This window comes from Agelaius tricolor, unplaced genomic scaffold (assembly GCF_023055355.1).
Source record: "Agelaius tricolor isolate 1412-34295 unplaced genomic scaffold, bAgeTri1.0.p SCAF_5, whole genome shotgun sequence".
Classification (NCBI taxonomy): Eukaryota; Metazoa; Chordata; class Aves; order Passeriformes; family Icteridae; genus Agelaius; species Agelaius tricolor.
In genome coordinates, this window is record NW_027269265.1 from 2,120,357 (window position 1) to 2,146,983 (window position 26,627).

Consider the following 26,627-nt stretch of genomic DNA (forward strand, 5'->3'; position numbering starts at 1 on the left):
TGGCTGCCCCTGGATCCCTGGCAGTGTCCCAGGCCAGGCTGGACAGGGCTTGGAGCAGCTGGGACAGTGAAAGGTGTCCCTGCCATGGCAGGCAGTTGGAAGGGGATGAGATTTAAGATCCCCTCTAACCCAAACCAAACCGGGACACCAACCCCTGGAAGCGAGAGCCCCAATTAAAGCGGAGAGCGAAGTTCAGCGAGCGCAGGTGCCGGAGCAGCAGCAACTCCCGCCCGCTCCCTCACGCCCGCAGCATCCCCGGCCCGCAGCGGCGCTGAGGGAGCCCGGGGGGCTCGGGGCGCTGCCCCAGGGCAGGGCGGGGGCCGGGGCTCCCCCTGCCCGGAGCGCGGGGACGCGGGGCCGGCTCGGAGCAGGTGCCGCCGGGACTGACCTTGCGCAGGGCGGGCACGAAGAGGCCGCGCCATTTCGGGCCGTTCTCCTCGCCCAGGAACTCGTAGGGCTGCGGCGGCGGCTGCATGGCGGCCGCTCCGCATCGGGGCCGGCCGGGCCGCCGCGGTGTCGCTGCTCACCCGCCCGGCCGAGCCGCCATGGCTCGGCGGGGCCGCTCGGGGCTCGGCGGGGCCGCTCGGGGCGCGGGGAGGCGCCGGGCGGGGGTCGGGACGGGCCGGGCCCCGCTCGCTGCGGCCCCGCTGCCGCCGCCGCCCGCGGCCGCCGCCCTGCGCGCCTGCGCCGCCGCCCCGCGCGCCCCCTGCGGGCCGCGCCCGGAACTGCGGGCACCGAGCGGGGACGGAGCTGCGGCACCGAGCGGGGACTGCCCGGCCCGGGGACGGCTCCGAAACTGCGGGGAGAGCTCCGAAACCGGGGGATCATTGCTTAACTAGGGGACAGCTCTGAACTGGGGAGAGCTCCTGAACCGGGAGAGATTTCCTTACCGAGTGGATAATTCCTTACCGAGGGGAGAGTTCCTGAACTGGGGGAGATTTCCTGAACTAGAGGAGAGCTCCTGAACTAGGGAAGGTTTCCTTACCGAGGGGATAATTCCTGAACTGGGGGAGATTTCCTTAACTGAGGGAGAGCTCTGAACCAGGGGAGATTTCCTAAACGGGGGGATAATTCCTGAACTGTGGGAGAGCTCCTGAACTGGGGGATAACTCCTTAACTAGGGGAGATTTCCTTACCGAGGGGATAATTCCTGAACTGGGGGATATCTCCTTACTGAGAGAATAATTCCTTACCTAGGGGAGATTTCTTTACCTAGGGGATATTTCCTTACCTAGGGAATGTTTCCCTTGCCCTGAGGGAAATTTCCTTGCCTGGGGGATGTTTCCTTACTGAGGGAATATTTTCTTACTGAGGAGATGTTTCCTTACCTAGAGGGTATTTCCTTACCGAAGGGATATTTCTTTTCTTACCTGGAGGATATTTCCCTGCCCAAATGATATTTCTCTACCTGGAGGATACCTGGAGGATATTTCTCTTCCTAAAGGAGATTTCCCTCCCTGGATGATATTTCCCTGCCCCAATGATTTTTCTCTACCTGGAGGAGGAGATTTCTCTACCTAGAGGACATTTCCCTGCCCAGAGGATGTTTCCCTTCCTAGAGGATATTTCCCTTCCTAGGGGATATTTCCCTGCCCAGATGGTATTTCCCTGCCTGGATCAGTTTTTCTGCAGGCTCTTCCCCTCCCTGCCCAGGGGCTGCTCCTCTCCCTCCCTGGGGCTGTCCTTCCTCCCTGGGTGCCATTTCCCTGCCTGCAGGCTGTGTTTTACCCTGCCTGGAGGCATTTTCCTCCCTATTTAGAGACTGGTTTATTACCTGGAAGGAATTTCTCTCCTTGCTTGGAGCCTGTTTTCTGCGAACTCTTCTCCCTGCCTCAAAGTGATTTTTCTCACAGCCTGGAGCTCTTTTCCTCCCCAGCTGGAGAATGTTTGTCTCCCAACCTGGAGGCAATTTCCATCCAAACCTGGAGGCTGTTCCCATCCAAACCTGGAGGCAATTTCCATCAAAACCTCGAGACAATTTCTACAATTTCTATCCCAGCCTTGAGGCTGTTCCCATCCCAGCCTCGAGGCACTTTTCCTCCCTCTCTGGAGGATGTTTTCCTACCTGCCAGCAGTTTCTCTCCATACCTGAAGGAGTTCCTCTCCCTTTTTGGATGCAGTTTTCTCCCTGCTCCAGAGAACAACATTCCCTTCACCCACTCATCACTCAAATCCAGCTAAATTTTCCCCTCATTTCCCTCCTGACAGCAAAATATTCAAATCTCACAGTTTATATTCCCTCCACTCCCCATTTTTAAGACTTGTCCACAGAGGGAATGGATAAATTAAAGCAAAGGGGAAAAAAAATGTACCTTCCTGGATAAATTAAAGCAAAGGGGGAAAAATGTACCTTCCTGATAGTAAAATTGTGATCCTTCTTTGTAAGATTTCCTGGAGGAGCCTGATACACCCAGAGGCAGAAACTGGCTCAACCCTTCTGCCTCACGAGAGCAGCCTGGGAGCTTCCCAAGAAATATTTATTTCTGTATTTATATCTAGTCTATCTATATATCTAAATGATCTATTTCTGTATTTATAGTCTATTTATTTCTATTTTACACCTGTTCCTCAAACCCAAACTGTGAGCAAAAAGGAAAATAGGGATAACGGTGGCACAACTCCTCCCAGAGTGCAGGGCTGACCCTGCTGGGCACTGTTTGGGGGGACATGGGGAAGGAATTCCCTGGGAGTGCCCAAGGCCAGGCTGGGCAGAGCTTGGAGCAGCCTGGGAGGGTGGAAGGGGTGCAGTGGGATGGGATTTAAGGTCCTTTCCAACCCAAACCAGCCTGGGGTTCTGTGATTCTGTAACACTTCTGGGGAACAAATGCTGTTTGTCCAAATATTTATTCAGAGTTTCAGGAATTCTCATCCCACCTGTCCCAACAGGCCCAGACCAGAGCAGTCCTGTCGAGTGAGGAAAAGCTGTGAGGTGTGAGGAGCACAGATAAGATAATTTAGGAAGACAAGTTTGGTCATGTGTCCCCCTCCTGAAGTGATTTCTGTGACACAGAGTGATATCCTGCCCAATTCAGCTGAGAATTAACAAATTCCAGTCAAACTCTTCTCTGAGTCAGGAGAAATACACAGATTTTACAGCATTTAAAAAAAAACCCACCACACCATTTTAATCATAAAAGGCACATTTATGAAATCATCAAAGTGAGGCTCATTTGGAAAATAAATTAATGCATTTTCACACTTGGTGAGCAACAAGATTGATGCCTGAAACCCTGGTATCACAATCTCTGAATTTATTTTTATAACAAAAGTGTAAAACTTTTATCTCTGAAAACATTTCCATTTCACAGAATGCTACATCAAGGTTCATAATTTAAATTTCAAATAAATTTTACCCCCAAACAATCATCACCTGAGAGGAAAAAAGCAGTGCACAGGGAAATGCTGACTCAGGACTCCCCCTGCTCTCTGTCTGCTTTGCATTTTAATGTTCTTTATTCTGTTAATACATGTCAGGGCCACACCCCATGTGGGAGGAAGTGGCTTTTGCAATCCTTTTGTAGGATTTACTGTTGATAGGCAACACTTCTGGCAGGGAGGGAAAACAGGATTGTTCCACTGTGGGAAGTTTTACCCAGCCCTGTGGCACTGGATCACTTGGAACAGCTGAATCTCTGCCTGAAGTGACCAAAACTTTGCTCTGAAAGGGTTGGTATTTGAATTTCCAGCAGTCAATTTGCTGGTCAAGTAGATTTTACCTGGGGAAAAAATTATTATTATTATTATTATTATTATTATTATTGGCAGATTAAGCCCTTTTTCCCCTCAAAAATGTCTCCAATCTGTACAGTAAGCTCAGCCTCACAGCTGCCCTCCTGTGCTAACCCACTCCCATCAGAGGAGCTCAGGAAAGAACTTTTTAAGGAGAAATTCATGTCCAATTTTCTGGTGCAAGCTCCCCACAATTATCTGTGCTACCCAGCAGCTGTTATGAAATCCTCAATACTTTGTCCCTGAGGCCACAAAATTCTGCTCTGCAGCAATTCTGCAGGACACTCCCAGATCCTGAGCTCAGCCCTGGTTTACTTCACCTCTCCCTGCACACAGACTCCTCCAGGTGTATCTCTGGTAAGAACTGGGGATCAGTGGAGCTCAGAGGAGTCACCAGCCCTGTCTGAGCTCCCCCTGTGCTCAGGGAAAATGGGAAATCTCCCTGACTCATCCCTGCTTGGGCTCCAAGGGAAGCAACACCAGCCATGACTCAGGGCAGGTTTCTGGAGCTTCCCCCCCTTCACATTTCACATTTCCTGTTCCAAAGACCATTTTCCCTGATTGCTCAAGTGCCTGGACAAAGATCAGCTCCTTTTGCATCATCAGCATTCAAAGGAAGAAACCCAAAGCCACTGATGAGGTTTCTGACCCGGTGCTGATTTCCCAGCTGTAAATGAAATGAAAAGTAAGAGATTGTACCCATGTTTTGATTTCTCCTCTATAAAAAACACAGACAGTGATCAGACAGAGTATCTGAATTGCAGATCTAAATTGACTTGGCTTTGGTAATCCTCTTTAAGCTTATTTTTCTGTGAAATCCTCTACATTCACGTCGAAGGCTCTGAATATTGTTCTCAATCTCTGCCAAAGCCTTGAATTCCACATCAGCAGGGCTTATCCTCCTATTCCATCACCTCCACGTCATCCAGAGGGCTGCACATCCACGTGCAATGGAATCAGAGCCACCCCACACCCGTGGCTTGTCACACCCCTCTGAGGAGGCAGCACTGTGAGCACAGCCATGGCAAATCCAGGTGGAAAATGCCCCAGACAGCGATCCCAGGCTGCTGTGCCTGTGCTGCAGACCCCGCCATGGCTGCTCCTTCCTCAGCAGGCCGAGGAGCCGCAGAGCGGGCACAGAGCCTGCCAAGGCTGCCGGGCACTGCCTGGTGGCTGTGTGTCCCTCAGGAGGAGTGCCAGGCTGCAGAGGGGCACAGGCAGGGCTCCTGCCGGGATTCCTGCCGGGATTCCTGCCGGGATTCCTGCCGGGATTCCTGCCGGGATTCCTGCCGGCTCAGAGCCGGAAGCGCCGCTGGGCCTCGTCGGCGATGGCGGCGGCGATGGCCAGGGAGGAGGTGGCGGCGGGGGAAGGAGCGTTCCTGACGTGCAGGATCCTGCTGCCCACGGCCCCCGAGCCCCCATCAAACACAAAGTCATCCACCAGATTGCCCTCACTGTCCAGGGCCTGGGCTCTCACTCCAGAGGGACCCCTGCAAAAAGGAGGAGGAGCGGAAGGAAAATGTTCCTGAGTTAGGAAAGGAATTCCCGTGAGGAGGGGTCCAGGGAGACAGGGAGGAGGGCAGGGAGTGGAGACAAAGCGTTTTTTGGGGGAGGTTTAACACTCCAGAGGCAGAGTGGGGGCATCTGACAGTCATGGGACCATTGAGGTGCCCAAACTGTGAGCTCAAAGCCCACCCAGAGCCACCCCTGCCATGGCAGGGACACCTCCCACTGTCCCAGGGTGTCCCAATGTCCAGCCTGGCCTTGGGCACTGCCAGGGATCCAGGGGCAGCCCCAGCTGCTCTGGCAATTCCAGCCCAGCCAGGAATTCCCAATTCCCAATCTCCCACCCATCCCTGCCCTCTGGCAGTTTGAGGCCATTGCCCCTTGTCCTGCCCCTCCCTCTCCATCTTTCTGTGGGCTCTCCTCAAGTACTGCAAGGCCACAGTGAGGTCACCCCAAAGCTTCTCTTCTCCAGGCTGAACAATCCCAAAATTCTCAGCCTTTCCTCCCAGCAGAGCTGCTCCAGATCATCCTGATGCCTCCTCTGGATTGAGGAGCTCCCTGTGCTGGGACCTCCAAGCTTCTGTATCATACTTTGGTGGAGGAAGGGACTAAACCCCTGCCATGTTTTCTCATGTGCAAATAGGAGATTTCCCAAGAGAAGAAGTTTCCTTTACCTGAGAACATCGTTGGTGGTGACCTCAGGGATGAACCTCTGCAGCTGCCTGACCTGGGCACTGAGGGAGAAGGCTCTGTACAGCTCCCCCAGGCCGTAGGACACGTTCCTCAGCACCAGCTTCCACAGCCCACTGTGGACAAAAGGGGAGAAACAACTGCACTGGGGCAAAGCCTGCCTCCAATGCACCAGCTGCTGCTGCAGGAGGCAGCAAATGCAACCGCAGGGCACGAGTTCCCAAAATTCATTCATTCCCAAAATCAGGAACCACATCATGCTCTGTGTTTGAGAAATACATGTTTGGCCTTCTCTGCCCCAACAAACCTTGCTCACAGAGCTGTGGCGGTGAATTAATTCTGAATTCCAGTCCTGGAGGTGTTCCAGGACTTGATGAGCTTGGAGCAACCTGGGCAGGGACACCTCCCACTGTCCCAGGGTGCCCCAGTGTCCAACCTGGCCTTGGGCACTGCCAGGGATCCAGGGACAGCCACAGCTGCTCTGGCAATTCCAGCCCAGCCAGGAATTCCCAATTCCCAATCTCCCACCCATCCCTGCCCTCTGGCACTGGGAGCCATTCCCTGGCTCCTGTCCCTCCATCCCTTGTCCCCAGTCCCTCTCCAGCTCTCCTGGAGCCCCTTCAGGCCCTGCCAGGGGCTCTGAGCTCTGCCTGGAGCCTTCTCCTCTCCAGGGGAGCATTCCCAGCTCTCTCTCCCAGCCCTTCTCTGCTCCCAGCACCCTCTGCAGGTATTTAATGATGCTGTCTAAGTTGATTAAGTTATCACAGTGCAAACCAAGCCTGGAATGGCTCCAGCAGCACCTTCCAGGGAGCAGCCACATTCCCAGACTGGCTGAGACATGTCCTGGCACAAAATTCAAAGATGAGACCACACAAAGTCAAATGTCTTGGGGAAGTCCACCCTTATCAGCACAAACACCCCAACAAGGTGGGAAAAGCAGGATTTGGGGCAGGAAGAGGCTCCCACAGCTCACATCTCAACAAGAGCAGCCACAAGCACAAGGCATCTTTACCTGTAGGTGACAGCATCTAAAAAGTCTCCAGGGCTGAAGTCCAAGAGTTTGTAGCCCTCCCTCTTAAAGGCCAGCACTGCATTAGGGCCCAGCCAGACACTGCCATCCATCCTGGGAGTGAAATGGAACCCCAGGAATGGGAAACGAGGGTTGGGGACCTGAAATGGGACACAGGAGTGAGCAGAGCTCTTTCCAACAGCAAATTTGTCATTTTATTTCCCACCACAGCAACAAAACTCTGAGCCACAGAACCTCAGAGCTGGCTCTGAGCTGGTTTTGTTATTTGTTAATTGTGCAGTTGTGGCATGTCATTAACTGAAACACTGGAGAACACAGCAGGGCCAGGTAAAGCTGAATTTTAGGAAAAAGGAAAACAAATAACAGAGGAAAAAAAAGTCCACATGATTTCTCAGGATATAAATCAACAACACCCTGATGTTATTCACCAGGAGCAATCACACTGCAATAAAATAGAATAGAAAATATTGGGGAACCCTTACTGTGTGTACAAACCAGCCTGAACTGAGCAGGTTAATGCTAATAATAATGCTAATAATGCTAATAATAATAAATCTGCATCTTCTTTTTTTTCTTTTTTTGTTCCACTTCCTCCCTCCCATCCCAAGACAGGGTCCTGAACCATTCCCAGGTGAGATCAGACAAACAGCAATGGCCAGCATTCCCAAAGATCCAGTGCTTAGCAGGCAAAGTTAATCTCACATTCAGAAAATCAGGATTTAAATGGACAGAATTAGCTAAAATGCTGCCCTAGGAATTCTCTCCACTTGCTCTGTAATTCATTTTCTGTCTGGGACTGCTGCTCTTCATCCCATTATTTGTCTATATTAGATGGTAGAAAGGTTGTTCCCTTTTCTCCCACGTTTGTTTTTAATGACAAAATCAGCGAATTCAAAAATAAAGTTGAGAGGAGAATACCTAAATCTGAGTGTTGGGCATTAGCAGAAAAGATTAAACCCTTTATCAATAATTCATCCCAGAATCCCTGAGGTTGGAAAAGACCTCCAGTGTCATCTGTGAATCTCCTGAGGGTACATTCAACACCTTTGTCCAGATTATCCATAAAGAGATTAAACAGGACTGTTATCATTATTAAATAATAAATAATAATTACTGTAATCTCTCCCTGACTTCTGAATCCTGTCTATAGGAGATACAGAAATAATTTAGAGTTTTCTGGATATGAGGCAATGTGACACTCCATCTTTTCTCTCTGAAGTATAAAAACCCCAAAAATAAAACCATAAACAAAACAACTGGCAATAACTTCCCACATGGTACTTCCCACATGTTTTCCTCAATTAAGAAAAAAAAATTAACAAAAAAATTAACAAAACCCAACTGTCCTGTCCCAAACCAACCCAATCTCCACCCACGTGTGCGCGTCACTGCCTGACAAAAACAACCACGGAATTTTTCCTTTTTCTTGCATTTTTAGCAGCTCTTGGGGCACCCAAAGCAGGGGCACTCACTGGATAAATATTTCCTTTCACCAAGTAAGACTTTTCTGGTTTGAGCAGCAGATAATCCCCTCGGAAAGGGACAATCCTGGGCTGGGGGCTGCAGCCGCTGATCTGCGCCAGGCGGTCGGAGTGGAGCCCGGCACAGGTCACAATGTGCCCACAGGACACCTCCTGCCCCTGGGGACACCAAACACCAACAAAATTACATTAATGAAACAAAGAAACAAAGAAAATTAAATCAATAAAATTTATCTAGCTTTTGTTAAAAAAAAAACACATCAAAATTCTATTTATTGGCTAAGAAAAACAACCCAGGAAAACCCACAGGCATTTATTTAAATCAATAAAATTTATTTAACTTATTGAAAAAAAATCAAAATTCTATTCTATTTATCTGCTAAGACAAACACCGAGAACAACCCCACAGGCCTTTATTTAAATAAATAGAATTTATTTGACTTATTGAAAAAATTTATTTAACTTATTAAAAAAAAAATCAAAATTCTATTTTATTTATCTGCTAAGACAAACACCGAGAACAACCCCACAGGCATTTATTTAAATCAATACAACTTATTTAACTTATTAAAAAAATTTGACTTATTGAAAGAAAAATCAAAATTCTATTCTATTTATCTGCTAAGACAAACACCGAGAACAACCTCACAGACATTTATTTACATCAATAAAATTTATTTGACTTATTGAAAAAAATTATTTAACTTATTAAAAAAATTTGACTTATTGAAAAAAACTCAAAATTCTATTCTATTTATCTGCTAAAGCAAACACCGAGAACAACCCCACAGGCATTTATTCAAATCGATAAAATTTATTTAACTTATTAAAAAAAATTATTTAACTTATTAAAAAAATTTATTTAACTTATTGAAAGAAAAATCAAAATTCTATTCTATTTATCTGCTAAGACAAACACCAAGAACAACCCCACAGGCATTTATTTAAATCAATAAAATTTATTTGACTTATTGAAAAAATTTATTTAACTTATTGAAAAAAAAATCAAAATTCTATTCTATTTATCTGCTAAAACAAACACCGAGAACAACTCCACAGGCCTTTATTTAAATCAATAAAATTTAACTTATTAAAAAAAATTATTTAACTTATTAAAAAAATTTATTTAACTTATTGAAAAAAAACTGAAATTCTATTCTATTTATCTGCTAAGACAAACACCGAGAACAACCTCACAGGCATTTATTTACATCAATAAAATTTATTTAACTTATTGAAAAAATTTATTTGACTTATTGTAAAAAAATCGAAATTCTATTCTATTTATCTGCTAAAACAAACACCGAGAACAATCCCACAGGCATTTATTTAAATCAATAAAATTTATTTAACTTATTAAAAAAAATTATTTAACTTATTAAAAAAATTTGACTTATTGAAAAAAACTCAAAATTCTATTCTATTTATCTGCTAAAACAAACACCGAGAACAACCCCACAGGCATTTATTTAAATCAATAAAATTTATTTAACTTGTTAAAAAAACCCCAAAATTCTATTTATCTGCTAAACAAAACACCCAGGAAAACCACAGGCATTTAGTTAAATAAATAGAATTTATTTAACTTATATATAAATAATTTATTTAACACATAAAAAAAAAAAATTAAGTTATTAAAAAAAAAACCAAAACACATCAAAATTCCATTTATCGCTAAAAAAACCCCAGAAAAACCCCAAAGCCATTTATTTAAATAAATAAAATTTATTTAACTTATAGAAAAAAAAAAAGAAAAAAAAAGAAAAAACACATCAACATTCTATTTATCTGCAAAAAAAAAAAAAAAACCAAACCAGGAGAACCCCACAGGCACTTATTTAAATAAATAAAATTTATTTAACTTATAAAAAAATTATTTAACTTATTAAAAAAACCAAACAAAATACATCAAAATTCTATTTATCTGCTAAAAAAAAATCCAGAAAAACCCCACAGACTTTTATTTAAATAAATAAAATGTATTTAATTTATTAAAAAAAGTATATAACTTATAAATAAAAAATTATTTAACTTATTAAAAAAAAAAAACCAAAACACATCAACCTTCTATTTATTGCTAAAAAAAAACACCCAGAAAAAGCCCCCCAGGCATTTAAATAAATAAAATTTATTTAACTTATTAAAAAAAATCCAACAAAACACATAAAATTCTATATAACTGCTAAAAAAACCACCCAGAAAAACCCACAGGCACTTATTTAAATGAATAAAATTTATTTAACTTATTAAAAAATATTTACTTAACTTATTAAAAAAACCTGAAAACACATCAACATTCTATTTACCTGCTAAAAAAAACCACCCAGAAAACCCCCCCAGGCATTTATTTAAATAAATAACATTATTTAACTTATTTAAATAAGAAATTAACATATTTAAATAAGGATGTTCACTGATTTGACCCCACAGGGTGGGAGCAGCTGCACAAATTGACAGCACACAGGTGTGGAGAGCTGCTAAATATTAAACACCTTTACCATCTAAATAAAGAAATAAATACATAAAAATCAAAAATTTATCCATAAATCAATTAAGTATAAAACTTATCCATAAATCAATTAATCAATACATAAAAATCAATTCACTTATTTAAAATGGGCAATCCATCCCCCACTTCAACCAGGGCAGCTGCTCTCCCACAGCTGCTGCCCCAAAGCTGATCCCTGCACCCAGAAAAACCCCAAATGCTTTCATTTCTTTAAATAGATAAATATTTCATTTATTATAAATATATTATAATTCTATTAATTACATAATATATTATTATATATTATACATATTATTATATATAATATATATTATATAATTATAATATTATATATTATAAATAAAAATAAATATTTAATTCATTATAAATATATTATAATTATATTAATGATACAATATAATACATATTATTATATATTATATATATTATTATATATTATATATACTATAATTATAATATTATATATTATAAATAAAAATAAATATTTAATTTAATAAATTCATTGAAAGAAATAAAATTTATTTCACTTATTAAAAAAAAAATAAACTTATTAAATAAGTGAAATAATGATGTTCATTGATTTGAGCCCACAGGGTGGGAGCAGCTGCACAAATTGACAGCTCACAGGTGTGGAGAGCTGCTAAATTAATGAACCACCTTTACCATCTAAATAAAGAAATACATAAAAATCAAAAACTAGTATCTGTTTATTTACCAGGAGCAATTATACTGCAATAAAATAGAATAGAAAATTTAAAGAAATAAAATAGAATATTATATATATATTCTATTATATTCTATTATATTATTTTATAATAATATATTATATATAATAATATATTATAATATTATATATATTATTATAAATAATATATAATATATAATATATAATTATTATATAATAAATAATACGATATTTTATATTATAATATATTATATAATATTATATATAATACTATATAATTATATATAATATATAATATATTATATATAATTTATTATATAATATAATATATATTATATTATATATTATATATTATATTATATTATATTATATTATATTATATTATATATTAAATAAATAAATAAAATAGAATAGAAAATTCTTAGCTTAGTATCTTCCCTTAAATACGAATTTCTTTTTCAAGTGAAAAAGAATTCACAAAAAGAGAAAAAACCCCAGTATTTGGTAAAAAAAAAAATCTTAACAAATTTTGGAAGCTACTTTTTAATGAAAGAGCAAAAAAAATAGGCAAAAAAAAAGCAGCAGAAGTAAATGTAAAAGTGACCAGAGGGGTTGTGAAGTTGTTTTTGTTGCAGATATTCCCTCCTGAAGGTGAAGGGGTGCAGGCTCAGCTCCTGACTGCAGGAACAGCAGCTGCCATGCACCTGCTCCACTGCTCTGATGAGAAAATGAAAATAAAATGATGCTAAAAGCCTCCTTATCATTTTATGGATGCCAGAGCCCAAAAGCAAACATGAAAATTGGTGTTTGTCACCAGATGAACAAGTCATAGAGGAGTTCTTGGAAGCACAAGCATCAGATTGTGCAAATAAAGCAGATAAGGGATGTTAAATGTCAGGGAGCAGAAAGTTATCACTTAATATTTTACAGAATCACCACCATCATTATTATTATTATTTACTTATTTGAACACCCTCATTGTTAAGAACTGATTGCAGTTGTTTTATCAAACTGCTCATGGTGCTGAACAGCAGATTTTTAATATTTTGGTTTTGGAAATTATTAATTCACAAGAAAAAAAAAATCTGAAGAAAAGGAGAAGCAGCTTCCTGGAAGGAATTCAAACTTCTGTTTCAGCCTTACCTTTTTGCTCCTAACAATGACTGGGTATTTCAGCCCTGAAATGGAATTAGACAAGAGAAGGAATTACTGGAACAAGCACCAGAGAACTGACAGAACAGGAAGGAATTTTCCTCTGGAATATCTCCCAAGCTATGTAAGAACTACTCTTGTCATAATTAATGTGGTTGGACGTGACTGGATTTATTAATTAATAGGGGTTTTATTCTTCCCTCTGTGTGCCAGCACACATCCAACCTGCCTTCAGGATAAGGAACATCACTATCACAAGAATAAACATGCAAGATTCAGCTAAATCTGAGTTTAAGAGAGAACCACTTGATTTCTCTATTTTACTCTCACTTGTTTCAGCTGAAGGGTGACCTGCCTGCAAAAACCCCCAAGTGAGTTTGCTGAATACTCTCACTAAAATAATTTTGCCTTTTTTCTCATCCCTAGGGGATAGAAAACTTCAGATTTGTTTAAAAAATTGTCTTTTGAACAAAATCTTTGTAGTAAATGGAGGGCAAAAAAAAAAAAAATACAGCCTTACCATCTTCACTTTCTGCAGAACTTTCCTTGGCCATCTCCATGTCTGTGACCTCAAAATCAGTCAGGATTGTCCCCCCTGCTTCCTGGAAGTCTCTGGCATAGGACTGGGCCACTTGTTTGTAATCCACAATGCCAGTGTAGGGAGAGTCCAGGGCCATCAGTCCCTGGCAGGGTTTGACACAGAGGAAGATGAAAGTTGGAATATTTCATCTGGAATACCTGCACTGCATGGCAAGGGAGGGCTGGTGTTTGCAGGGCTCCCAGGGTGAGGGAACAGATGAGAATCTGAACTCCATCTTTCAGAAGGATGATTTATTATTTTATTATATATATTATATTAAAAGAAAATGATGCATTAAAACTATACTAAAAGAATAGAGAAAGGATTTTATCAGAAGACAAGGAAAGAAAGGAATGGAATGATAATAAAATCCTGTGACTCTCAGAGAGTCTGAGCCAGCTGGGCTGTGATTGGCCATTAATTAAAAACAACCACATGGGACCAATCCCAGATGCCCCTGTTGCATTCCACAGCACAAATAATCATTGTTTGCATTTTGTTCCTGAGGCCTCTCAGCCTCTCAGGAGAAAAGATCCTAAGGAAAGGATTTTTCATAAAATGTGTCTGTGACAGTGCTGCTCTCTCCCCTTGTGCTCAGCTGGATCTGGAACACTCCCAGGATGTTTTAGGGAGCAGATCCAAAATGTTTACAGGGAAAATGAAAATATTATTTTCCAGAAAATTTCTCTCTGTATCTACAATCACTCCTGAGTGTCACAGCTGCACCAGAGCAGGCTGCCAGATGAAACAGCACAGGGAATTCACACCTAGCTTTTCCTTTCAAACAAAGACAGACTAATCAATAACAAATCTGTGTTCCACACATTCCTCCTGCTGTGAAAATAAACAGGCTGAGAAGTGCTACATAACAACCTCACTGAAATGGGCTTGATCCAAAAACACTTTTATGGATGGGAAGGAATTTTCAGGCTCTTCTGAACTTGAAGCTCAAGGCCAGAAAAGTATTTGTTAAATTTTGTTAAATTAAATTTTAGAAATTGTTAATTTTTTAAAAATGTGTTAGATTAAAATATGTTTTCACTTGAGAAACAGCTCTTACAAGGTAAATAGAAGTATGGCAACCCCTTACCCTGCAGAAGGGCTCCTTCTCCTGGATTTCCTTGGCTCCAATGAGTTTCAGCCCTGGGACATTGTTCTGCAGGCCCCTCTCATACAGAGCTTTGAGCCTTGGGATTTCATCCTGTTCCACAGCCACAATCAGCTTTGGGAAAGGAAAAAAAGGCACAGCAGTGAGCAAAACAGAGCAGGGCAGGTTTGGCATCAAGCACAAGCAGCAGGGAATGAGTGAACAATGAATCCAGGGGGTGAAGAATGGTTGGTGCCATTAATTGCACAGAATTCTGTTGCTGAGGAAGCACTAATATATCACAGAGAATGAAAAAATAAATGCTAAACTGTAGCTTGAGTTACAATCAATTGAGAGTATTTGTCAGAAGCAGCCTGAGATTACAAGTCTGCATGTGAGAGAAGAGAATTTGAATTTGAAGAACCACTGGGATGCTTCCAGAAGTAAAACTGAACTCAACCCAAGATGTACCAACCTCCAAGAGCCTCAAGGAGAGAGTGAGGACATGTTCTGACATGGCCTGAGTGGAATTGTACCAGTTTCACTTAACCAAGGAGGCTGTTCACAGCTATCTCAGGAGATGAATGCAGACAGAATCACCTGTGCCAGCTTTGCACAGCCCATGATCCTCCCAGGTGTGAGGCTCTCCAAGCCTGGGGCTGCTCCAGGGACAGCTGGTGAAGTTTCACCATGACCTTCCCTGGAATGAACTGCCAGGGAGTGCCATGGAATCATGGAATTGTTCAGCTTGGAAAAGCTCTCTGAGAGTCCAACTGATCCCTCAGCACTGCCAGGCCACCCCTGACCCGTGTCCCCAAGTGCCACATCCACAGGGATTTGAAATCCTTCCAGGGATGGGGACTCCCCCACTGCCCTGGGCAGCTGTGCCAGGGCTGGACAAACCTTTCCAGGAAGGAATTCTCAATATCAGAGCTAAAGCTTTGTGGCCCAGCCTGAGGCCGTTCCCTCTGCTCCTGTCCCTGTTCCCCCCGGCTGTGCCCTCCTGGCAGGAGCTGTGCAGAGCCACAAGGGCCCCCTGAGCCTCCTTTGCTCCAGGCTGAGCCCCTGCCCAGCTCCCTCAGGGATTCTGCAGCCCCTGCCCAGCTCCCTCAGCCTCTCCTGGTGCTCCAGCCCCATTCCCTTCCCTGGACATGCTCCAGCCCCTCCTGTGGCTTTGCTGGGAGGGGCCCAGAGCTGTCCCAGCACTGGAGGTGGCCCAGCAGTGCCAGCACAGGGGACAAGCCCTGCCCTGCTCCTGCTACCACCCTGCTCCTGCTGCCACCCTGCAAAAATATAAACCATGAGCATAAATCATCAACCAATCACCCACCAAATTTTACGTTCTTGTAGCTTATAAACAGCATGACACTGAAGATGTCCAGATGGTTGCCATACACACCCAAGGCCAAAAGACTCAGTGCTAACCTCACTGTTAGTTTCTGCTAGGTATATACATGCAAGTATCCACGCTCCAGTGGAGATGCCCTGCACATCTTGGTACAAAACACAGAAATTCAGCTCCCCCAGGCTCCCTTGAGGACAGCTCTGAGCAGGCTGTCCCCTCAGGTGTGCTGCTGCACAGACCCACAGTGCCACCCTGTGCCCAGCCTGGCACCTCAGGGAGCACACACCAGACACAGCTCCAAGAAAAGCCCTGGAATTCCAATTTATCCCTCAGGGCCAAAACCTTGGGGTCAGGACAGAGTCCTGTGGAAACAGCAGCTCAGTGCCCAGTGAGAGTGGAAAACCTGACCTGAGTGTTAGAACAACAGGGAAATGGGCACAGAACTGTGTTTCACTGAGCCTGACCACACCTGGCATGCTCTGCCCAGCCCTGGTCCTCACCTTGCACACAGTGAATTAAAAATGGTTCAGAGCATGAAGGCAGCGTGGGGAGATGATGGAAAACCTTCTCTCAAACTGAAAGGGATGATGTGGGGGCAGGAGGGGATTATGGACATTATACACATTTCTGTGTAAAATTATCTGCAGCTTGTGGAGAGAACCCACAAGCAGGCCTGTGCCATAGGTGGTACCACACAGCCTCAGTTTCCAAGGGTGAAGCAGGGAAGCCCAGGATTCCTGTACCTTCCCACACTGCTTGTAGGGAATGCCCTTCTGGTCACAGTATTTGTAGCACAGGGCTGCCCCCTGCACACACAGCTTGGCCTTCAGGGAGCCAGGGGTGTAGTAAATCCCACTGTGGATCACACCACTGTTGTGGCCACTCTGGTGATGGGCTGAAGAGAAAGAAAAACACATGGTTAGAACTCAGTTGTTCCCACTTCATCACTTCTGCTGTCAGAAACACGAGTTCACTGAGGTCCTGCCTTAAATCAGCATTATGAGGCATGATGAGGTGAGAGAACAGCACAGTTAATTCCTCCCCTGGCCTCAAAAGGTCAGAGAAACACTGACACAGCCAGCCCTGGTTAATGATAATCCATCACAGCCTGCATTGTGTTGGACCAACAGGAAAAAAACCTGAAAACCACAATTTTTTCCTTCAAGAACAAACCGATCAATCAAAACAGGCTAAAATTCAATTTAAAAATCCAATTTTTACAATTAAATGCATCTCCTAGGGCCTCATCCAACATAGGATCTGTCCAATCCACAATTCCTTTGGACATGCTGGCAGGCCTGGGAGGATAATTTTGAGTATTTGTGAACTGGATTAGGTTGCTATTTCCTCTTTGCAAATAGATAAAATAGAGGTGAAAAACAGCACAAACATTTTTACTGAAGTCATTTGGTCAGGTTCTTCTCCCTCTTTAAGGTGTGGATGCCCAAAGGTCACTCCTGCTTGGCACTCACACAGCTCTGTGTCTTGGGGATAAAAAGTCATTTTGTGTCATTCATGGAACATCTCAAAAGCAATTTATAGCCAGGCTGGTGGAGCTATTTCAGACAAGATTCTGGGCTCACAGGTCCTGTTTGGAGTTAATCATTGATGTCTATCCCTTGGGATTCTCCATGCAGAACCTGCCTGTGCCCTCCCACAAGCTGCACTATTCCTTATCCTGCTTATTCCCCTCCTTGTCCTCTCTCCTGCCATCCCCCTGCTGCTGCAGCCCCAGCAGTCACACTGCAGCTTGCACAGGAGTTTTTAACTCAAAATTCCCAATCTGCAGCCCCAGCAGTCACAGGGCAGTTTGCACAGGAGTTTTTAACTCAAAATTCCCAATCTGCAGCCCCAGCAGTCACAGGGCAGCTGGCACAGGAGTTTTTAACTCAAAATTCCCAATCTGCAGCCCCAGCAGTCACAGGGCAGCTGGCACAGGAGTTTTTAACTCAAAATCCCCAACCTGCAGCCCCAGCAGAGAGGCACAGACTGATGAAACTCTGCTGAAGGACAACCCTTGGGAGAAGGGTGGAAGAAATCCCTGTTAGGGGAGAGCCTTGGCACTGACATGCAGTCTCAAGCTGCACCAAGGGAAATTTAGGTTGGATATTAAGAAAAAGTTTTTTACAGAAAGGGAGATAAAGTTCTGGAATGGCTGCCCAGGGAGGTGGTGGAGTCCCCATGCCTGGGTGTGTTTAACAAAGCCTGGATGTGGCACTGGGGGCCAGGGGTGAGTTGAGCTGTTGGGGCTGGGTTGGACTCCATGATCCTGAAGGTCTCTCCCAACCCAGGGATTCTGTGAGAGCCATCACAGAGTCCCAGGATGGTTTGGGATGGAAGGGACTTTAGAGATCACCTCGTTCCATCCCCTGCCAGGCTCAGGGACACCTTCCACTATCCCAGGCTGCTCCAAGCCATGTCCTGGAAATAAGAAATCCATCACCCACTTCAACAACGAGGGCAGCTGCTCTCCCACAGCTACTGCTCCCTGCACACAGATATCCATGGGATGCTGAGGTTCTGGCAGTGTCCTGGGGCACAGCCTCCCCTGGGTCCCACTCTGTAACCTTTGCAATTTGCAGGCAACCCCAACAAGGGAAGAGGTGAGAATCTTGACTCCATGTTTCAGAAGGCTGATTTAGTATTTTATGATATATATTAAATTAAAAGAAAATTATATACTAAAACTATACTAAAAGAAAAAGCAAGGAATAGAAAGGAATGATCATAAAATCTTGTGACTGACCAGAGTCCGAGCCAGCTGGGCTGTGATTGGTCATTAATTAGAAACAAGCACATGAGACCAATCCCAGATGCCCCTGTTGCATTCCACAGCAGCAGATAATTGCTGTTTACATTCCGTTCCTGAGGCCTCTCAGCTTCTCAGGAGAACAGATCCTAGGGAAAGGAATTTTCCTCAGGTGTGACACGTACCTGGCTCCTGCTCCTTCTCCAGCACGGCCATGGCCAGCGAGGGGTGGCGCTGCAGGAGCTCCCGGGCCGCGGCCAAGCCCACGATCCCCGCGCCCACCACGGCCACGTCGAACGAGCTGCAGGGACAGGGACAAGGACAAGGGATGGTGTGAAAAATGCGCATTTTGTGATTGGCTTTTCGCAAATATTCAAATGAATATTATATGTGTTGTGTTAGAAAGTGATGCTGTGTTAATTTTCTTAAATATAGTGTTAAATATAGTTTTAGGTTATAACAAAATGTTAAAATAGAAACTATGCCATGCAAGATATTTTTCTAAAGAAAGGACTGGCAGTGAGACAGCAGCCACAGGACACCTGAATCTTTCAGAGAAAGAGAATTCATTGCTCCATTATCAGGAGAAATGAACTTCTTCCCACCTCACTTGGGCAGGGTTCAGAGGAAGAAGCTGACACTGCCCAGACAGAATCCTGTGTTTGGATGGAATTTCTGCATCATGGATGAGGTGTATGAATATGCAACAGGCTGTTGTTTTTAAGGGTTAATCCTCTGGTAACGTGGGGCCTTTTTTGGGCTTGTGCTGCCCAGAAAAGGTACCCAGACTGTCTGTAACTCTTTGTTTCATATTGTCCTAATCCAATTGTCCAAATTATTATTACTCTAATTATATTATTATTTTTATAACCATTTTATTACTATTAAACTTTTAAAATTCTAAAACCAAGTAATTGGTGTTTTTCACAAATAACAATAGGGGAAAAGGGTGGGGATAGGGGAAGGGCATGTCAGGAATAGAGGGGAAAGGATGGGGAAAGGGGAAAGGAAGGGAAAGTGGATATAAAGGAAGGTGATATAAGGGAAGGAGATCTAAGGAATAAAGAGGACATAGGGGAGAAGAAAATGGGATAGAGGAAAGGGGATAGGGGTGATTAATAATGTAAAGGGGGAAAGTATAGGGATGGCAGATAAAGGATATAGGGGAAGTGGCTATAGAGAATATAGGGGATATAGGAGAGAGGAAAAGGGGATAGGGAAAGGTGACATAGCAAACATAGAGGATACAGGAGAGAGGGACAGGGGATGGGGGAAATGATATGGAAAGTGTGAAAAACGCCAATTGCTTGGTTTTAAAATTTTAAAATTTTAAGAGTAATAAAATGGTTATAAAAATAGTAATATAATTAGAGTAATAATAATATGGGCAATTTGGATTAGGACAATATGAGACAATAGAAACAAAGAGTTACAGACATCTGAGTACCTTTTTCTGGGCAAAATAAGCCTGAAAAAGGCCCCACGTTAACAGAGGATTAACCCTTAAAACAACAGCCTGTTGCATATTCATACAGCTCATCCATGATGCAGAAATTCCATTCCAACACAGGATTCTGTCTGGGCAGTGTCAGCTTCTTCCTCTGAGTCCTGACGGTGTCTCCAATCCTGAGCAAGGCAGGAAGAAGTTCATTTCTCCTGATAATGGAGCAATAAATTCTCTTTCTCTGAAAGATTCAGGTGTCCTGTGGCTGCTGTCTCACTGTGAGTCCTTTCTTTAAAAAAAGTATCCTACATAGCATAGTTTCTATTTTAACATTTTGTTATAACGTAGAACTCTATTTAACACACTACTTAAGAGAATTAATACAGCATCACTTTCTAACACAACACATATAATATTCATTTGAATATTTGCGAAAAGCCAGTCATAAAGTACACATTTTTCACAGAAAGTCACAGAGGAAGTGGCTAAGTAAAGGTAAGAAGACAAGGGGAAGGGGTGAGGGGACGGGGGACAGGACGAGGTTCCGGTGCCGAGGGCAGGGAACAGGCAGGGAACAGGCAGGGTTGTGGAAGGTGCCGCTGGGGCCGGGCCCGCCCCGCTGCCCCCGGCCTCACCTGCGCCGCCGGCTCTGGAGCCGCCACAGCGCCGGGGCCCCGCCCGGGCCCGCGCGGCCCCTCAGCGCCGCCGCCATCTTGGGGGCGGAGGGAGCGCCGGGGCCGCGGCCGCGCCTCCTCCTCCTCTCCTCTCCTCCTCCTCTTCTGCTCCTCCTGCTGCTGCTGCCCCTGCTCCTCCTCCTCCTCCTGCTGCCCCTGCCCTCCTGCTCCGCTCCGCTCAGCCGGGCAAGGTTCGGCCGCTCGGCGCCGGGGCCAGCCCGGGGGCGGTGCCGGTCCCCCCCTGCAGCCGTGGGCCCTGCCGGGCTCACAGCCCCGCTCAGGCCGTGAGGGCGGCGCGGCCTCCCCCTGCTGCTGCTGGCGCTGCAAATAACACCCAATAACACCTCCCTTTCCCCTCTCCCGTCTGCAAGAAGGTGATGATGGCCTTGGGGACGCTCTTGAGGAAGCCGCCGCTGCCGCCGGGCAGTTGTAGAGCCTTCTGGGGATGGCTGAATGCCGTGTTCAACAAGTAAGAGTGAGTCGCTGGTTAATAATTAACTTGCAGATCCCTCAAATTCTCTGCGCGGTTTGTGAAGCGGAACAATCAAGTCCCTACGCTGCAGAAAACGTTTTCTGTCATTAATGCTCCTCTTTCCCCCCAGAGTGCATGCTGGGTTGTTGGCATGGGGTCATTCCGTGTCTGCTTCCCCTTCCAAAGCCGTGACCTTCCAGAGCAAGGTGTGGGCCCTGCCCCTGCCCTGGCCACATGGATCCCATCCCTAAATCCTGCTCTTCTTTGACCCCAAAACTCACCTTAACCAGTAGCACAGTTTTCTTTCCTTACAGACATGGAAGGAAACTGAGTTAAGCCCAGTTATATTTGTATTCTTTTTCTAAAGAGCATCTGCCGCTTAAGTTAAAAAACCTCACACCAGATTAATGTGAAAATCACTTGTTTTTTTTTAAATTTTAAAAGTTTTATAGTAATAAAATGGTTATAAAAATAGTAATACAATTAGAGTAATAATGATTTGGACAGTTTGGATTAGGGCAATATGAGACAATAGAGACAAAGAGTTATGGACACTCTGGGTACCTTTTCTGGGCAGCACGAGCCCGAAAAAGGCCCCACGTTACCAGAGGATTAACCCTTAAAAACAACAGCCTGTTGCATATTCATACAGCTCATCCATGATGCAGAAATTCCATTCAAACACAGGATTCTGTCTGGGCAGTGTCAGCTTCTTCCTCTGAGCCCTAACAGCGCCTTTGAGGCGGGAAGAAGTTCATTTCTTCTGATAAGAGGGCCATAAATTCTCTTTCTCTGAAAGATTCAGGTGTCCTGTGGCTGCTGTCTCACTGCCAGTCCTTTCTTTAAAGAAAGGATCCTACATAGCATAGTTTCTATTTTAACATATTTTATAATCTAAAACTGTATTTAACACACTACTTAAGAGAATTAACACAGCATCACTTTCTAACACAAACCATATAATATTCATTTGAATATTCGCGAAAAGCCAGTCATAAAATACACATTTTTCACATTAAGCACTGCACAGTCCAGAACTCACCCATTCTTAAACCCCTTCTAGTAAATCCCACCCTCACTTGTCTGACACACGGCCACAGATTTTTTGGGAGCGTTTCGATTATCCCCGGGATAACTGAGCCCCGCTCCGGGCGGGCTGTGGCTGCTCTCTGTGTCCCGCAGGGTGGATCACGAGCGCATCCGAGCCGTGGGTCCGGACCGCGCGGCCTCGGAGTGGCTGCTGCGCTGCGGGGCCCTGGTCCGCTACCAGGGCTCGCCCAAGTGGCAGCAGGACTACAACGCCCTGCCCACGGGGCCCCTGGGCAGGTACAAGATCGAGGCCATCAACGCCACCGACTCGTGCATCATGTACAGAGGATTTGACTACCTGGGTAATGTACACGGGGGAAAGCGCCACTCGCTTGGTTTTGAATTTTGAAAGTTTAAGGGTAATACAATGGTTATATGGATAGTAATGTAATTAGAGTAATAATGATTTGGACAATTTGGATTAGGATAATATGAGACAACAGAAACAAAGAGTTATGGACACTCCAGGTGCCTTTTCTAGGCAAAATAAGCCCGAAAAAGGCCCCACGTTACCAGAGGATTAACCCTTAAAAACAACAGCCTGTTGCATATTCATACACCTCATCCATGATGCAGAAATTCCATTCAAACACAGGATTCTGTCTGGGCAGTGTCAACTTCTTCCTCTGAATCCTGACAGCATCCTCAGGGCTGAGCAAGGCAGGAAGAAGTTCATTTCTCCTGATAATGGAGCAATAAATTCTCTTTCTCTGAAAGATTCAGGTGTCCTGTGGCTGCTGTCTCACTGCCAGTCCTTTCTTTAAAAAAAGGATCCTACATAGCATAGTTTCTATTTTAACATTTTGTTATAACCTAAAACTGTATTTAACAACTAGCTTAGAAAATTAACACAGCATCACTTTCTAACACAACACATACAATATTCATTTGATTATTTGCAAAAAGCCAATCATAAAATACACATTTTTCACAGTACACACGGTGATTGTTCTTAGTGGCTTTCATTTGAATTGCATCAAAATATGAATAATGGTGTCATTTTCTCATTCCTTAGCAAGATACTCATAAATAATTTGTGGGTTTTTTCCCCCTTTATAAATATTTATCAGTCCCCAGGGTTTTGCTGGAGGTGTGGTATGAAGTGGAAAGACTTTGGGAATTTCAGCTTTTACCTGAAGTTGCCATAGCACTAAGGAAGTGCCACAAATTTTGATGAGTTTGTAGCAAAAAGCACTCTAAATATTATTTTTCTTCTGCACCAAGGGATGATTTTGGTGTCTCTGAAGTTGTATTCTGCTCATTATCCAGGCATTTATGATGTCTTCAAAGACAAATAAAAAAGACAAAAACCAAGTGTTTCAGGTGGTCTTTAAATAACAGAAACCAAAAAGGGAACAGGCTGTTTTATTTTTTCATAGCAAGGGACCCTGAATTCCTGGCATTAGCACTTTCTTATGTCAGTCATTGTTTATTACCCAAAATTGTGTAGGTTTTTTGTTACTTGCCCATTTCAAAGCTCTGGAATTCTTACTGAAACAATTCAAACCCCAAGGTTTTCCTAAATCTGAAGAGCCACAAAAGGGCTTTGGAGATTCACTGTGTGTTACAGCCCCACTGTATAAAGGAATGTGTGGCTGGGTGGTTTTAGGGGCAGTTGTTAAATTGAGAATTTAACAAGCAGCACAGGCTTGTCAGTGTTCAGGAACACAAAACCAGGGAAGGATTCTGTGCAGGGGCTTTTGTTGGAGAGCTCTGGGTGTCAGGGGTACAGACCCAGAGCTGACTCTGACACGGGTTCAGGATCAACCCATAATGTTTTTATACCCTTATTGTCATATAACTGCATATTAATTATTAAACTTCTATTGTTCTATTGTATACATTGATTTCATCCAAGCATGGATTTTGTAGTTTTCATCAAACCCCTCAATAGTTTTTTATTATTCTTGTTAGGATTAAACAGTAATTACATCCAATTACCAAGCCATCATTGCATCTAACAATCCTGTCATTTATCATGGTCACTCAGTGATTATCCAGGTGCAGCCTAACATTTTCCCAGGGCCTACCAGGCCTAGCCTTCCTTTTTAACTCCCCTGAATATTCCACGATTTTAGAAACATTTTATCCCTGTAGTATCAGGCTGGAGCTGGAGTTGTGGAGCAAAGCGTCCCTTGTGCCCCTGCAGATGGCCTGGAGCACGTCACAGACATCAGGCTGGAGAAGTGCATGTACATCCAGGACCAGTGTCTGCAGAGGCTCAGCGACACCAGCAACCTGCAGAGGAGTCTGCAGCAGCTGAGGATCATCTCCTGTGGCAACGTCACTGACAAAGGCATCCTGGCACTCCACAAGCTGGCGTACGTGGGGCACCGAGGGCTCCCTGCTCAGGGCTCTGTGGCATTGGGGCATGGCTGGGGTGGCCTTGAGGATAGGTAATTAGTGATCAGCAGGTAATTAGTGATCAGCTTGGCTGCTGTTCTGAGCCCTGTCGTGCAGCAGCTCTGTTTGACACAGTTTGTGTCCTGCAGCTTTCAGTGCTTGTCCAGCTCACACCTTCCTGTCACGCCACCCTCCTGGGCCTCAGGGTCTGGGACACTCCTGGGTGCTCAGGAATGGGGTGCACTTGGGTACTGCAGCTAAAAACCCCAAACACCCACTTCAGAAACAAACTTCCAGTAGAACCAGTTAAAATACCAAAAATTCCAGTCACCATTTAAAATACTCAAAACTGCAGTAGAATAATTTCTCCAATTTCTCTGTCAGCAATTCAACAGCAATTGCTCATTTTCTTTTTGAATATTTACAGGAACCTGGAATATTTGTACCTGAGTGACCTTCCTGGGATCAGAGAGAAAGAAACAACCTTCCGTGTGCTTCAGCAGGCACTGCCCAAGCTGGAGCTGGAGCTGGATTTGGAATAAACACAGCAGCACAAAACTGAGATGTGATTTCCTAGGATTTGTCTTTTGTTGCATCAATGAAGTTGTAGACACCACTGTGCTTCCAGTAAAGCCCAGCTCTCCCAGTCCAGCCTCAAAGGTGGATGTGACCTTTTAAGAAATCATGCAATTAATTTTTATTAAGCTTAAACTCAGTGGTGGATCAACAGCAGACAGGGCAGGCCTCTGCACGTAGGCATCTGGTTCCTGTTTTTCTAGGGAGCTCTGAATAGCTCAGAAGTTCTCAGGGTTCTATTGCACAGAAGCAGAGTGGCAATGGGGGCAGTGTTGGGGTGTGTGTGGTCAGTGCCTGGTGTTGGTGCTGTTCCCTCTGGAGAATCTCACCCAGTAGGTGGGTGCTGATTAATAAAAGAGGTTCTGGGTCTTTTTTGTGTCCTTCACACTCGGAGTTTGTCTGGTTCCATGATCTGCAGGCAGGCAGGGTCACCCCTCAGGAGCACTGAGCTCTGTGCAGGAGCAGCAGCTCTTGGACACAGCCCTGAGTATGTTTGTGCTGTGTGCTGATGGACTGCAGCAGTTCTGTGCAGCTCTGGAGTTCCATCCTCATCCCTCCTCATAAGTAAAAGTCAGTGAGAATTGTTGAGGTTGGAAAAGTCCTCTGAGACCATGGGAGTCCAGGTGTTCCCCCAGCACTGCCAAGGCCATCACTGACCTGTGTCCCCACGTGCCACATCCATGTGGCTTTTCAATCCCTCCAGGGACGGTGAGTCCCCCACTGCCCTGAGAGCTGTGCCAGGGCTGGACAAACCTTTCAGGAAGGAATTCTCAATATCAGAGCTAAAGCTTTGTGGCCCAGCCTGAGGCCGTTCCCTCTGCTCCTGTCCCTGTTCCCCCCGGCTGTGCCCTCCTGGCAGGAGCTGTGCAGAGCCACAAGGGCCCCCTGAGCCTCCTTTGCTCCAGGCTGAGCCCCTGCCCAGCTCCCTCAGGGATTCTGCAGCCCCTGCCCAGCTCCCTCAGGGATTCTGCAGCCCCTGCCCAGCTCCCTCAGGGATTCTGCAGCCCCTGCCCGGCTCCCTCAGGGATTCTGCAGCCCCTGCCCAGCTCCCTCAGGGATTCTGCAGCCCCTGCCCAGCTCCCTCAGGGATTCCCCAGCCCTTCCCTGGACACGCTCCAGCCCCTCAATCCTTTCTTGTGAGAGACTCAGAAGTGCCCCAGGATTGGAGGTGGAGCCTCAGGTGCCAGCACAGCAGGAATGGCTCATCCTCAGGGAGAGCATTTTCACTCAGATCCCTGGGTCTGGGCTAGAGAAGGGCAGAAGGCAGTGGCTCCAAGCAGTCAGGTGCACAGTACTGGCTCAGAGGTGTTTTCCATGTGGAAGCAAACAGAAGGCCATCAGGCACACACAGGACATGGCATCTGTCCCACTGAAAGGGCTTTTACTGCTGTGGAACACAAAATGTACTGGCAAAACATTTTTGCTCTAAGTGTCAGTAAAAAGAGGATGTTCTTGCCCAGTAGTAAAGTTTTATATAGCAAAATAC

The 26,627-nt window shown here is 44.7% G+C and overlaps 3 protein-coding genes and 1 long non-coding RNA gene across 6 annotated transcripts in view; 1 reads left to right on the top strand and 3 right to left on the bottom strand.

Annotated features, from left to right (window-relative positions):
* SOS2 (SOS Ras/Rho guanine nucleotide exchange factor 2) overlaps window positions 1-671 on the bottom strand; it is a 53,347-nt gene extending 52,676 nt beyond the window's left edge. The window contains exon 1 of the mRNA XM_071426055.1: window positions 389-671. Coding sequence (XP_071282156.1) covers window positions 389-475 — 87 coding nt within the window. The 5' untranslated portion in view covers window positions 476-671. The remainder of the gene's footprint in view (window positions 1-388) is intronic.
* Window positions 672-3,122: 2,451 nt separating this feature from the next.
* Window positions 3,123-20,756, bottom strand: L2HGDH (L-2-hydroxyglutarate dehydrogenase). 2 transcript variants are annotated; one of them, XM_071426056.1, is made up of 10 exons: window positions 20,623-20,756; window positions 18,729-18,844; window positions 16,538-16,689; window positions 14,453-14,584; window positions 13,303-13,465; window positions 12,774-12,808; window positions 8,428-8,595; window positions 6,938-7,095; window positions 5,910-6,041; window positions 3,123-5,219 (listed from the first exon to the last, which is right to left on the bottom strand). In XM_071426056.1, exons 1-10 carry the CDS (start codon window positions 20,697-20,699, stop codon window positions 5,024-5,026), a joined length of 1,329 nt encoding a protein of 442 aa, XP_071282157.1. In that variant the 5' UTR covers window positions 20,700-20,756; the 3' UTR covers window positions 3,123-5,023. The 2 variants fall into 2 exon arrangements, with proteins under 2 accessions (XP_071282157.1, XP_071282158.1); XM_071426057.1 differs by lacking the exons at window positions 16,538-16,689; window positions 20,623-20,756.
* On the bottom strand, window positions 7,127-8,421 carry LOC139589604 (uncharacterized). The gene is made up of 2 exons (XR_011679077.1): window positions 8,000-8,421; window positions 7,127-7,969 (listed from the first exon to the last, which is right to left on the bottom strand). It is a non-coding gene; the product is annotated as an uncharacterized lncRNA (long non-coding RNA).
* A 234-nt stretch (window positions 20,757-20,990) lies between the features above and the next one.
* DMAC2L (distal membrane arm assembly component 2 like) lies at window positions 20,991-25,526 on the top strand. 2 transcript variants are annotated; one of them, XM_071426067.1, is made up of 4 exons: window positions 20,991-21,130; window positions 22,316-22,524; window positions 24,320-24,543; window positions 24,993-25,526. In XM_071426067.1, exons 1-3 carry the CDS (start codon window positions 21,039-21,041, stop codon window positions 24,511-24,513), a joined length of 495 nt encoding a protein of 164 aa, XP_071282168.1. In that variant the 5' UTR covers window positions 20,991-21,038; the 3' UTR covers window positions 24,514-24,543; window positions 24,993-25,526. The 2 variants fall into 2 exon arrangements, with proteins under 2 accessions (XP_071282168.1, XP_071282166.1); XM_071426065.1 differs by having other exon boundaries at window positions 24,372-24,543.
* The last annotated feature ends 1,101 nt before the right edge of the window (window positions 25,527-26,627 follow it).

Bases quoted from the DNA above. Each gene is read 5' to 3' on its own strand.
- L2HGDH (XM_071426056.1), bottom strand. From the start codon at position 20,699: ATGGCGGCGGCGCTGAGGGGCCGCGCGGGCCCGGGCGGGGCCCCGGCG. The intron at 14,585-16,537 runs GTACAGGAATCC...CCTTTCCCAAAG, and splicing joins CCTACAAGCAGTGTGGGAAG to CTGATTGTGGCTGTGGAACA. The intron at 7,096-8,427 runs GTGAGTGCCCCT...GTCCCATTTCAG, and splicing joins TGAAAGGAAATATTTATCCA to GTCCCCAACCCTCGTTTCCC.
- DMAC2L (XM_071426065.1), top strand. From the start codon at position 21,039: ATGATGGCCTTGGGGACGCTCTTGAGGAAGCCGCCGCTGCCGCCGGGC. The intron at 21,131-22,315 runs GTAAGAGTGAGT...TGTGTCCCGCAG, and splicing joins CTGAATGCCGTGTTCAACAA to GGTGGATCACGAGCGCATCC. The intron at 24,544-24,992 runs GTACGTGGGGCA...GAATATTTACAG, and splicing joins CTGGCACTCCACAAGCTGGC to GAACCTGGAATATTTGTACC.